Source organism: Coregonus clupeaformis, unplaced genomic scaffold (genome assembly GCF_020615455.1).
Source record: "Coregonus clupeaformis isolate EN_2021a unplaced genomic scaffold, ASM2061545v1 scaf1443, whole genome shotgun sequence".
In the NCBI taxonomy this organism is placed as follows: domain Eukaryota; kingdom Metazoa; phylum Chordata; class Actinopteri; order Salmoniformes; family Salmonidae; genus Coregonus; species Coregonus clupeaformis.
Window position 1 is genome coordinate 89,622 of NW_025534897.1, and position 12,879 is coordinate 102,500.

At 45.4% G+C, this 12,879-nt stretch overlaps 1 protein-coding gene across 1 annotated transcript in view; it reads right to left on the bottom strand.

Annotated features, from left to right (window-relative positions):
- LOC121553366 (thyrotropin-releasing hormone-degrading ectoenzyme) overlaps positions 1–12,879 on the bottom strand; it is a gene marked incomplete at its 5' end in the record, with an annotated part of 75,380 nt that overhangs the window by 27,028 nt on the left and 35,473 nt on the right. The window contains 1 exon segment of the mRNA XM_045218219.1: positions 2,159–2,306. Within this exon segment, the coding sequence (XP_045074154.1) occupies positions 2,159–2,306 (148 nt within the window).

Genomic DNA, 12,879 nt, shown 5'->3' on the forward strand with positions numbered 1-12,879 from the left:
CTCCCCCCCTCCCTGACACTCTTCCTCCCTCCCTGACACTCTTCCTCCCTCCATGACACTCTTCCTCCCTTCCTGACACTCTCCCTTCTTCCCTGACACTCTCCCTCCCTGACAATCTTCCTCCCTCTCTGACAATCTTCCTCCCTCTCTGACACTCTCCCCCCCTCCCTGACACTCTTCCTCCCTCCCTGACACTCTTCCTCCCTCCATGACACTCTTCCTCCCTTCCTGACACTCTCCCTTCTTCCCTGACACTCTCCCTCCCTGACAATCTTCCTCCCTCTCTGACAATCGTCCTCCCTCTCTGACACTCTCCCTTCCCTCCTGACACACTTCCTCCCTTGCTACCACTCTCCCTCCCTCCCTGACACTCTCCCTCCCTCCCTGACACTCTCCCTCCCTCCCTCCCTGACACTCTCCCTCCCTTTCTAACACTCTCCCTCCCTCCCTCTCTGACCTCTCCCTCCCTCCCTGACACTCTCCCCCCTCCCTGACACTCTCCCTCCCTCCCTGACACTCTCTCCCCTCCTGACCTCTCCCTCCCTCCCTCCCTGACACTCTCCCTCCCTTTCTAACACTCTCCCTCCCTCCCTCTCTGACACTCTCCCTCCCTCCCTGACACTCTCCCTCCCACCCTGACACTCTCCCTCCCTCTCTGACACTCTTCCTCCCTCTCTGACACTCTCCCTCCCTCCCTGACACTCTCCCCTCTGACACTCTCCCTTCCTCTCTGACACTCTCCCTCCCTCCCTGACACTCTCCCTCCCTTTCTAACACTCTCCCTCCCTCCCTCTCTGACACTCTCCCCCCTCCCTGACACTCTCCCTCCCTCCCTGACACCTCCTCCCTCCCTGACACTCTCCCTCCCTCCCTGACACTCTCCCTCCCTCCCTGACACTCTCCCTCCCTCCCTGACACTCTCCCTCCCTTTCTAACACTCTCCCTCCCTTTCTAACACTCTCCCCCCTCCCTGACACCTCCTCCCTCCCTGACACTCTCCCTCCCTCCCTGACACTCTCCCTCCCTTTCTAACACTCTCCCCCCTCCCTGACACTCTCCCTCCCTCCCTGACACTCTCCCTCCCTCCCTGACACTCTCCCTCCCTTTCTAACACTCTCCCTCCCTCCCTGACACCTCCTCCCTCCCTGACACTCTCCCTCCCTCTCTGGCACTCTCCCTCCCTCCCTGACACTCTCCCTCCCTTTCTAACACTCTCCCTCCCTCTCTGACACTCTCCCTCCCTCCCTGACACTCTCCCTCCCTCCCTGACACTCTCCCTCCCTTTCTAACACTCTCCCTCCCTCCCTGACACCTCCTCCCTCCCTGACACTCTCCCTCCCTCTCTGGCACTCTCCCTCCCTCCCTGACACTCTCCCTCCCTTTCTAACACTCTCCCTCCCTCTCTGACACTCTCCCTCCCTCCCTGACACTCTCCCTCCCTTTCTAACACTCTCCCTCCCTCTCTGACACTCTCCCTCCCTCCCTGACACTCTCCCTCCCTTTCTAACACTCTCCCTCCCTCTCTAACACTCTCCCTCCCTCCGTGACACTCTCCCTCCCTTTCTAACACTCTCCCTCCCGCTCTGACACTCTCCCTCCCTCACTGACACCCTGGAAAGTGAGACAGAGGACCCACTGATGATAAAGCCTAGTAGAACTGTGTGAATTTTCACACTGACAAATGGACTGGACTGCACTGTCTTTGATAGATAAGAAACCTCATTATGGTTTCACTTAAACACGACCAACAAACAATTTAAAAGTCATTAAAACCCGTACATCAAGACCTCCAGACCTGTGCTGGTGTTCAGTGGGTGTACTAGTGCATAAGATTAGTGCTGGGCAGAAGCTCCTGAACCCTGATCCACAGTAAGGTGCTGGGGGTCGTTAGAGAGGGTCTGAGAGGTCACCAGCTGTCCCAAACAGGCTGTAGGTGAAGGGTTATGGTCAGGGTTAGGATTAGGGTTAAAGGTCAGAGGTTATAAACTACACTGAAGTGGCTGTAGTCCTCTGTGCAGTCTAGCAGCTTGATTAGGGTCAGGGTCAGGGTTAGAGGTCAGAGGTTATAACCTACACTAAAGAGGCTGTAGTCCTCTGTGCGGTCGAGCAGCTTGATTAGGGTCAGGGTCAGGGTTAGAGGTCAGAGGTTATAACATACACTAAAGAGGCTGTAGTCCTCTGTGCGGTCTAGCAGCTTGTCCAGCTGGTAGAGGGAGCGGCTGGCAGCGTGCCAGGGGAGGAACTCTCTCTCCTGGGGTAGGTAGCAGATTATCTGGAGGGGCACATTCTGGGGTAGGTAGCCAGCCCTGGGGAGGAGAGAGATTCAACACATTAATATACCATAGTGAATAGGAGAAGTGGTAGTTCTGGGGGTAGGTAGCCAGTCCTGGGGAGGAGAGGGGAGAGAGTATGTTAATTAAGCAATAAGGCCCGAGGGGATGTGGTAAATGGCCAATATACCACGGCTAAGGGCTGTTCTTAAGCACGACAAAACGTGGAGTGCCTGGATAGCGCCCTTAGCCGTGGTACAGTATATTGGCCATATACCACAAACCCCTGAGGTGCCTTATTGCTATTTTAAACTGGTTACCAACATATAATTAGAACAGTAAACAATATATTTTGCTTTATCCCCATGGTATATTGTCTGATATACCACAGCTTTCAGCCAATCAGCATCCAGGGCTCGAACGACCCGGTTTTTAATATACCATATACACCATAAATATACCACAGGGAATATGATGAGGGGTAGTTTTGGGGCAGCTAACCCACCGTGTGGAGATGGATCAAATATGTTAAAATCCTGTAGGGAAGAGGTTTGAAACAACATCAGGGAAGAGAAGAGAGTTCAAGGGCAGGTAACCCACCCTGTGGAGGAGATAGATGGAAGAGGTTCATATGGAATATGTAAGTGGTAGAGTTTCGGGGCAGGTATCACGCCCTGCGGAGAAAGAGATAGCTACCATGCTCTAACACAATAGGGAAGGTTCTGTGGAGGGGAGGGGAGAGAGAAAGGTTTACATCATCGGAGAAGGGCATCCTCATCTAGCTGATTTGAAGAGTGTGTCTGTGATATTCTGATATGCACATTCTCCATTCCACAAGCAACCTTGGCTGATATTTTCTCTACGCCCCATGGCAAAATGTATAGAATTGAAGGAAATTAACTTAAAAACATAAATGTTTCTTTCCACCATCAATAATGTTTTGCCATAAGGTGGGGGGCCCCCCAAACAAATCTTGGTTAGGGACCCCAAAAGGCTAGAGCCGGTCCTGTATACCATGTGCAGGTTTAATCCTTCTTCAAGTTGCACCATGCAGAAAAATCGCTCCGCCATTTCCTGGTTGAGAAAACTCAAATAGCTCGCCTAATTTCAGTTTATGTGACAAAATAAGCTAGTATAGTGTAGAGAATCATTCTACCATCTAAACCTCTGTGAAATATATTTTCCATAACCAAAAATATTGTTGTTTCAACTGTTTGAAGCTGGTGTACAATACCGAAAGTAAAAGACGCAAAAACAAAACTTAAGAACGGGAAGCATAGAATTAACACGCACAGAAAAGATCTACCGTGTCATCTTGCAATGATCAATAAGTCCCATTCTTAGTGAATTTGGTCAGGTCGCCCCAAAAAAGTTACATATTGCCACTTTAATTCTAGATGTAATTTAACACCAAACCACTGAGGAGGCGTGAGGTGGGGCCCCCCCCCCCCAACCAAATCTGGCTTAGGGCCTCCAAAAGGCTAGAGCCAGCCCTGTATACCGTGTGCAGGTTTATCCTTCTTAATTCTAATAATTTGACACCAAACCCACTGCGGAGGCGTGAAGACAACAAACAGGAGGACTACATCCCATTCTCAGCTACTTAGCGTCCCAAATGGCACCCTATTCCCAACATAGCGCACTTCTTTTGACCAGAGCCCCTGTGGGTCCTGGGTAAAAAGTAGTGCACTACATAGAGAATAGAGTGTCATTTGTGACGCAGGCGGTGTGTTCTCACAGCTTGATTTCCACAGCACTGCCTGCTGCATTAATATGGATCATCACATTATCTTAGTAAGCAAAGGCAAATGTGTTTCAGGTGTGTTTTAGTCACGCGTGATGTTGTCTAGCTGTTTTTCTTCCTTGTACAACACCTGCTTTCTGTCTCAGCTAGTGTAAAATGCTGAGGAGTCCATAAAACAAGCCAGATATACATTGGTTAGAACCGCACTGGAATTCTCTATGCATAAAATCCATAAAACATGATAAAAGGCCTTTGAAATAAAGGCAGAGGAACTGTAACAGTTGGGCTGGATCAAACACCCTCTACTGTCTCTGGATCTGGCACATTAAAACACAGCCGCTAGGATTTCAACACTTCGTTACATTCTGACTAAATGAGAATCTCTCTCTCTCTCTATGAGATGAAGCTTTCGACTCTCCAGCCTGAGCTAAAATTAGCCACTCCGCTCTTCCCAAAAAAATACTTGCCATTGATGCCAGCTCTCTCTCTCTCTCTCTCTCTCTCTCTCTCTCTCTCTCTCTCTCTCTCTCTCTCTCTCTCTCTCTCTCTCTCTCTCTCTCTCTCTCTCTCTCTCTCTCTCTCTCTCTCTCTCTCTCTCTCTCTCTCTCTCTCTCTCTCTCTCTCTCTCTCTCTCTCTCTCTCTCTCTCTCTCTCTCCTAACCAACAAGGAGTTCCAGCATTAACATTAAACAGCCTCTAGTTGTATTAGTGGTATGTACAGGATACACATGGTATACATCGTCCAACCGAACGCTTACTTACAGGTTCCTTCTCAGCAATGCAACAACAATAATAAAATATAAGAATATGAACATAAAGTAAATGTCTTAGTAGAATAGAATAAACATTTTATCATCAGTATCATACAGGAAGGAACAATTTATAGAACAATATTTACAGGTGTATTGGGGAAGTGTATAAACTGAGCAGTATAATAAGAGTCCGGTAGCAGCAGTAGTGAGGTGGGCTAAGGTGTGGAGAATCAGAGCAGGTGGTCAGTCCAGTTCAGGTGTCCATCAGTCTGATGGCTGGTAGATAAAAACTGTCTCTGAGCCTGTTGGTATCAGACCTCATCTGCCCGACAGTAAGGGAGAGAACAGCCCGTGGTTGGGGTGTCTGGGGTCAATAGATCCCCTGCTGGAGGTGAAACACAGAAATAACATGGCTGCCCACCCCTGACTCATATACTGTATAGTAAAGCATCTACAGTGCATTTATATTCAGTTTAATATATTTTAAAAGTATATTAATGACCTCAACCACAATGTCATATATTTGATACTATTTATGTTTTAACGCTATCAGTCTTCAGTCTTAGGCTACAGAGAGGTATTGTCTTAATTGTAATGCTTATTGTGCAATAACTCCAGGTGGGCAGACAGAGCACAGAGCTGGGGCCTGATACCCTGCATACCATAAAATGCCTCCATTAGATAGGACTGACTCGCTAAAGGTAACAGCCACTGAGAAGCAGACCTGGGTTCTAATACTTTTTTACATCTTTAAAATACTTTGGAGGGTTTGCTCTAGCCTGCCTGGGGTGCCATATGGGCCGGGTTTGCAGTTGTGCAGCTATTCTATTGGTTCCATTGCGCCAGGCAAGCTTAATCGAGCACAGGAAAAGTATTCGGAATGCTTTCAAATAGTGTTTGAACCCAGCTCTCATGGAAAGACCCCCTTGACCCCCATTTCATTCCATTCCATTCAGTTTTGCATGATTGCTTTAGCGCAGCTGTAGCTAACTCAGATCTGTATGTGTGTGTGTGTGTGTGTGTGTGTGTGTGTGTGTGTGTGTGTGTGTGTGTGTGTGTGTGTGTGTGTGTGTGTGTGTGTGTGTGTGTGTGTGTGTGTGTGTGGTGCTCTAGTGTAGCTAAGCCAGGCAGGAGGAAATGCCACGGAGATGAACATTTCTTCCTGGTCTAGTCTTTCTGCCTCGGTGGGGGGGTGCACCAAGGGCCTGGTTGATGCTACTCTGGTTCCTTTCACCGCCCACACCCCCTCATAAGCCCATCCCTGTCTCTCCATCTGGGAACCATTCAGATGACCGAAGAGGAAAGAACAGGCGTAGGGTGATCATTAGGATAAAATAATACAACATTACATTGTCAGTGTTTCAGTATATTGAAGTTTCTTTCCATTCTGCTGCTACTCTGCAACAAATTAGTTTTTAATTTCCACGTGAGCGTTATCCCTCATCCCTCCACAGACTCCTCCACACACACACACACACACGCACACGCACAGACCCATGAACACACACACACACACACACAGACACAGACACAACACACGACACACACACACACACACACACACACACACACACACACACACACACAGTCTGTGAAACTGGCCCTGATCCTGCTTTTTTAAAGAATTACTTTGCATTCAGAATAAAAAATTTACTGAGACATATTAACACCTTAATAACTAAACTCCCACTCCTGAGACATATTTTACATCTTAATAACTAAACTCCTGAGACATATTAACATCTTACCGTTTTTTACGATTGCTTACAAACTAAAATTAAACTTTTCCCACGATTAGCAAAACCTTACACTCAAGGAGCAAAACACAAGGCTAGATTTGCACAACTGTAAGCACGTTGTCAGCTTCACACTATTTGCAAAACATTACACACAGTGATTTGCAAAACACTAAACACACGTGTATACATCAGACACAGAAGTATATCATGATGTCACTTCCTTGCAATTCCAAAGCACTGACTGTCAAATTACCACACCTATGAGCCAATCTGTTAAACACAGCCACCAGGTGCACAAACACATGATTGCTAAATTGTAGACACACCAATCAGGTTTAAGCACTATAAAAATGCAGCAGGTAGGTTCACCTGCCTTCAACCAAAATGGAAGGAGTCAGAAGAAGAGTGAGGGTGAGAGGAGGAGTACACAGAGGAGGAGGAGAAGGAGGTAGAGGAAGAGGCAGAGGCCGAGCCAGAGGTCGAGGAAGACCTGAAGCAGGAGGAGAACGTGCACAAAGAAGAAGAGGACCAAACTTATCAAATGACATTGGCGCAACACTAGTGGACCATGTTGTGAACCACGGATTTGACGCTGAGGGAGGCTGGACTGAGAGTTCAGCCAAATCTTAGCAGATATACAGTGGCATCTGTCATAAGGACTTTTCGACAGGAAAACAGGTAAAAGAAGATCTGTCTACAGTTACAGTAATCAGCCGCTTATTGTATGCACCATATCAGCACTTGTGATACCCCTTCCTGTGACATTGTACAGTAAGTTACATGTATTGTTCTCTACATAGGATTGAGGGTCGGGAACGACAAGGAGGAAGGGGGCCCATATTCACGCAAGAACAAGAGAGAGAGAGAGAGATAATAAACATGGTTTTGGCCAATAATGCTATCGGGCTCAGAGAACTACAAGCCAACATTAATCGGTGACCATGCCATTTTCAATAATGTCCATCAGGTCTCTCAGTCAACACTGGCACGCATCCTGAAAAGACATCAGGTTCAAATGAAACAACTTTATCGAGTGCCTTTTGAGCGGAATTCAGAGAGGGTCAAAAGGCTGCGGCACGAGTATGTGGAGGTTTGTATTGTTCACTTTGGCACTGTGATGTTGAATACTGCACACATGACTTTTTTTACATTGACTGTATACCAGACCTATCCTGAACTACACAAACTTGTCTTTCACTGTATTTCAGAGAGTTTTGCAGATGGATGCTGAGGAAATCCTGCATGAATTCATATATATTGATGAGGCAGGGTTCAACCTCACAAAAGCAAGAAGGAGAGGCAGAAATATCATTGGCCACAGGGCTATAATCAATGTCCCAGGGCAACGTGGGGGTAACATCGCCCTTTGCGCTGCCATTTCACAGCATGGGGTTCTCCTCCATCATGCCAAAATGGGCCCTTACAACACACCTCACATTCTCGCATTTTTGGACCGATTGCACCACATCGTCACAGCAGGTAAAGAAATGCACCAGATGCAATACACTGTCATCTGGGACAATGTGTCATTCCACCGCTCTGCTTTGGTCCAGAACTGGTGTCAACACCATCCACAGTTGACAGTACTATACCTTCCACCATACTCTCCGTTTCTAAACCCTATCGAATAGTTTTTCTCTGCATGGCGGTGGAAGGTTTAGGATCTCCAGCCCCAGGCTCAGGTACCCCTCATTCAGGCCATGGAGGACGCCTGTGACCAAGTCGACGCCGCAGCTGTGCAAGGATGGATTCGACATTCAAGACGGTTCTTCCCGCGTTGTCTTGCTAATGAGGATATTGCTTGTGATGTTGATGAAAATCTCTGGCCAGATCCAGCTAGGCGAAGAGATAATGTATAGTATGTTTACTGTAGTATTTTCTGTACAATATTGTCCGTTTCTTTCAGATTATATTTTATGTTTGTTGTTGTTGTTATTTACTGTAATTGTAACCTGTACTGGATACAGTATGTTACGTTTGTCTGTTGTTTGCTGAGCTAACAGTGTTATGCACACTGCTGTAGTAGCATGAAAACTGGGAGATGTTTTGTTGTGATTCTCCATGTTGACATGTTGACTGATTTGGGTATATGGAGAAAAATAAATGATATTTTCCTTAGTCTGCAACATTGGTCTTGTGTTGTGTTTGTATAGTTGCACTTTCTCTGTGTACTTCATTTACAGTACTCTAATCACTGAGAATTAGACTTTTAGGTTAGCAACAGCAGTGTGTAACTGGTTAAAAAAGATTGAAGTCATATGAAATGTGTGTGTTTCGTATGGTAACAAAATATTGTTTTTATGAAGTCGTGTATAGTTTTGACAACAGTGTTCCATTTTGCAAATGATCTGAAGTGTTGTGCTACTTTGGTGTAGGGTTGTGCTAATTGTGTGTAGTGTTTTGATAAACCGGGCCCTGTTTTCAAAATTGTGCTTAAAGAATTGAAAAAAACGGTAATAGTCTTAATTGTTCCTAATTTCCTGGAGAGATCTGTAAACCAGCTGCAGAAAGGAGTCCTCCTCATACTGTTAAACCAGCTTCAGAAAGGACTCCACCTCATACTGTTAAACCAGCTTCAGAAAGGACTACACCTCATTCTGTTAAACCAGCTTCAGAAAGGACTCCACCTCATTCTGTTAAACCAGCTTCAGAAAGGACTCCTCCTCATACTGTTAAACCAGCTTCAGAAAGGACTCCTCCCCATTCTGTTAAACCAGCTTCAGAAAGGACTCCACCTCATTCTGTTAAACCAGCTTCAGAAAGGACTCCTCCTCATACTGTTAAACCAGCTTCAGAAAGGACTCCACCTCATACTGTTAAACCAGCTTCAGAAAGGACTCCACCTCTGTTAAACCAGCTTCAGAAAGGACTCCACCTCATTCTGTTAAACCAGCTTCAGAAAGGACTCCACCTCATACTGTTAAACCAGCTTCAGAAAGGACTCCACCTCATTCTGTTAAACCAGCTTCAGAAAGGACCACCTCATACTGTTAAACCAGCTTCAGAAAGGACTCCACCTCATACTGTTAAACCAGATTCAGAAAGGACTCCACCTCATACTGTTAAACCAGCTTCAGAAAGGACTCCACCTCATTCTGTTAAACCAGCTTCAGAAAGGACTCCACCTCATTCTGTTAAACCAGCTTCAGAAAGGACTCCACCTCATACTGTTAAACCAGCTTCAGAAAGGACTCCTCCTCATTCTGTTAAACCAGCTTCAGAAAGGACTCCACCTCATTCTGTTAAACCAGCTTCAGAAAGGACTCCTCCCCATTCTGTTAAACCAGCTTCAGAAAGGACTCCACCTCATACTGTTAAACCAGCTTCAGAAAGGACTCCACCTCATTCTGTTAAACCAGCTTCAGAAAGGACTCCACCTCATTCTGTTAAACCAGCTTCAGAAAGGACTCCACCTCATTCTGTTAAACCAGCTTCAGAAATGACTCCACCTCATTCTGTTAAACCAGCTTCAGAAAGGACCACCTCATACTGTTAAACCAGCTTCAGAAAGGACTCCACCTCATACTGTTAAACCAGATTCAGAAAGGACTCCTCCCCATTCTGTTAAACCAGCTTCAGAAAGGAGTCCACCTCATACTGTTAAACAGCTTCAGAAAGGACTCCACCTCATACTGTTAAACAGCTTCAGAAAGGACTCCACCTCATACTGTTAAACAGCTTCAGAAAGGACTCCACCTCATTCTGTTAAACCAGCTTCAGAAAGGAGTCCACCTCATACTGTTAAACCAGCTTCAGAAAGGACTACACCTCATTCTGTTAAACCAGCTTCAGAAAGGACTCCACCTCATTCTGTTAAACCAGCTTCAGAAAGGACTCCACCTCATTCTGTTAAACCAGCTTCAGAAAGGACTCCACCTCATACTGTTAAACCAGCTTCAGAAAGGAGTCCACCTCATAATGTTAAACAGCTTCAGAAAGGACTCCACCTCATTCTGTTAAACCAGCTTCAGAAAGGACTCCACCTCATACTGTTAAACCAGGTGGAAATAGTTTGTTCTGTTCACTAGCTCTGGTCTTTGGGGATGGAAACACACACACACACACACACACACACACACACACACACACACACACACACACACACACACACACACACACACACACACACACACACACACACACACACACACACAGCAGTCATACTGTACGAAGTCTATAAGTCTATATCTCGTTGTATAATCCCTCCTCATTTAAATGTAAAACCAGCTAAAGGGATTACGTTTTACATTCTCCTCCAATGAAGAAGTGGCTGCTGCAAGGAATTACCAAGTGGGAACCTTTCCTATGAAACCTGCTCTGTTCCGACCGTTCACAGGCTTTATAGAACAAGACAGACAGGTGAATACATGTTGTCCGAATGTCATGTCTTCTAGGGTAAATACTTACACTTGCCTTTGAGTAGCTAAGTCTGTGTACAGTAAAGCTCAGTACTAAATCATGTCAGATAACTCCCCAAAATATGAATCCACCTACATTAATACCAACGTCCCCTCCTCCCTAGGATCTAAGACGTCACATGTAAACTACACACAATGCTGACATTAGAGTACAAAATACAATCTGGAGCCCTCATAAATTATTTTGTGGGTGTGTGAGAGAGAGACCGAGAGAGAGAGAGAGAGAGAGAGGAGGAGGGGGGAGGGAAAGAGAGAGGGAGGGAAGAGAGAGAGAGAGAGAGAGAGAGAGGGAGGGGAGGGAAAGAGAGAGGGAGGGAAGAGAGAGAGGGGGGAGGGTCAGTCTGTCCTATCTGTTGTAATTCTCCTTTCTTAGCTGGTGTCCTGTGTGATCTTAGTTATGCTCCCCCCCCGCTGTCTCGACCTCTGAATGCCCGGCTATGAAAAGCCTATTGACATTTTACTCCTGAGGTGCTGACCTGTTGCACCCTCTACAACCACTGTGATTATTATTTGACCTTGCTGGTCTTCTATGAACGTTTGAACATCTTGAAGAACGATCTGGCCTTAATGGCCATGTACTCTTATAATCTCCTCACGGCACAGCCAGAAGAGGACTGGCCACCCCTCAGAGCCTGGTTCCTCTCTAGGTTCTTCCTAGGCAGTGGTGTAAAGTACTTCAGTAAAAAATACTTGAAAAGTACAACTTAAGTAGTTTTTTTGGGTATCTGTACTTTACTTTACTATTTATATTTTTGACAACTTTTTCTTCACTACATTCCTAAAGAAAATAATGTACTTTTTACTCCAAACATTTGAATGTTTAGCAGGACTGGAAAATTGCCTAATTCACACACTTATCAAGAGAACATCCCTGGTCATCCCTACTGCCCCTGATCTGGTGGACTCACTAAACACACATGCTTCGTTTGTAAATTATGTCTGAGTGTTGGAGTGTACCCCTGGCTATCCGTAAATTTTAAAAACAAGAAAATGGTGCAGTCCGGTTTGCCTAATATAAGGAATTTGAAATGATTTATACTTTTACTTTTGATAGTTAAGTATATTTGAGCATTTACATTTATTTTTGATACTTAAGTATATTTAAAAACAAATACTTTTAGACTTTTACTCAAGTAGTATTTTACTGGGTGACTTTCACTTTTACTTGAGTCATTTTCTGTTAATGTATCTTTACTTTTACTAACTAGGTTCCTGCCTTTCTAGGGAGTTTGTCCTAGCCACTGTGCTTCTATATCTGCAATGCTTGCTGTTTGGGGTTTTAGGCTGGGTATCTGTAAAGCACTCTGTTACAACTGCTGATGAAAAAAGGTCTTTATAAATACATTTGATTGATTGAGAGAGCGAGAGAGAGAGAGAGAGAGAGAGAGAGAGAGAGAGAGAGAGAGAGAGAGAGAGAGAGAGAGAGAGAGAGAGAGAGAGAGAGAGAGAGAGAGAGAGAGAGAGAGAGAGAGAGAGAGAGAGCGAGAGAGAGAGAGAGAGAGAGTCTGCTGTACGCAGATGACCTGGTGCTGCTGTCTCCCACTAAGGAGGGGTTACAGCAGCATCTAGATCATCTGCACAGATTCTGTCAGACCTGGGCTCTGACCGTTAATCTAAAAAAAACGAATATAATGATATTCCAAAAAGGTCCGGAAATCAGGATGACAAATATAAATTCTATTTGGACACAGTTCTATTAGAACACACCAAAAAGTACACATATCTAGGACTAAATATCAGCAACACAGGTAGCTTTCACATGGCTGTGAATGAGCTGAGAGACAAAGCAAGAAGAGCATTCTATGCCATTAAAAGGAATATTAAAATCGAAATTCCAATTAGAATATGGCTCAAAATTTTCCAATCAGTTATAGAACCAATTGCTCTATATGGCAGCAAAGTATGGGGTCCACTCTCTAATAACGAATTTACCAAATGGGACAAACATCCAATCGA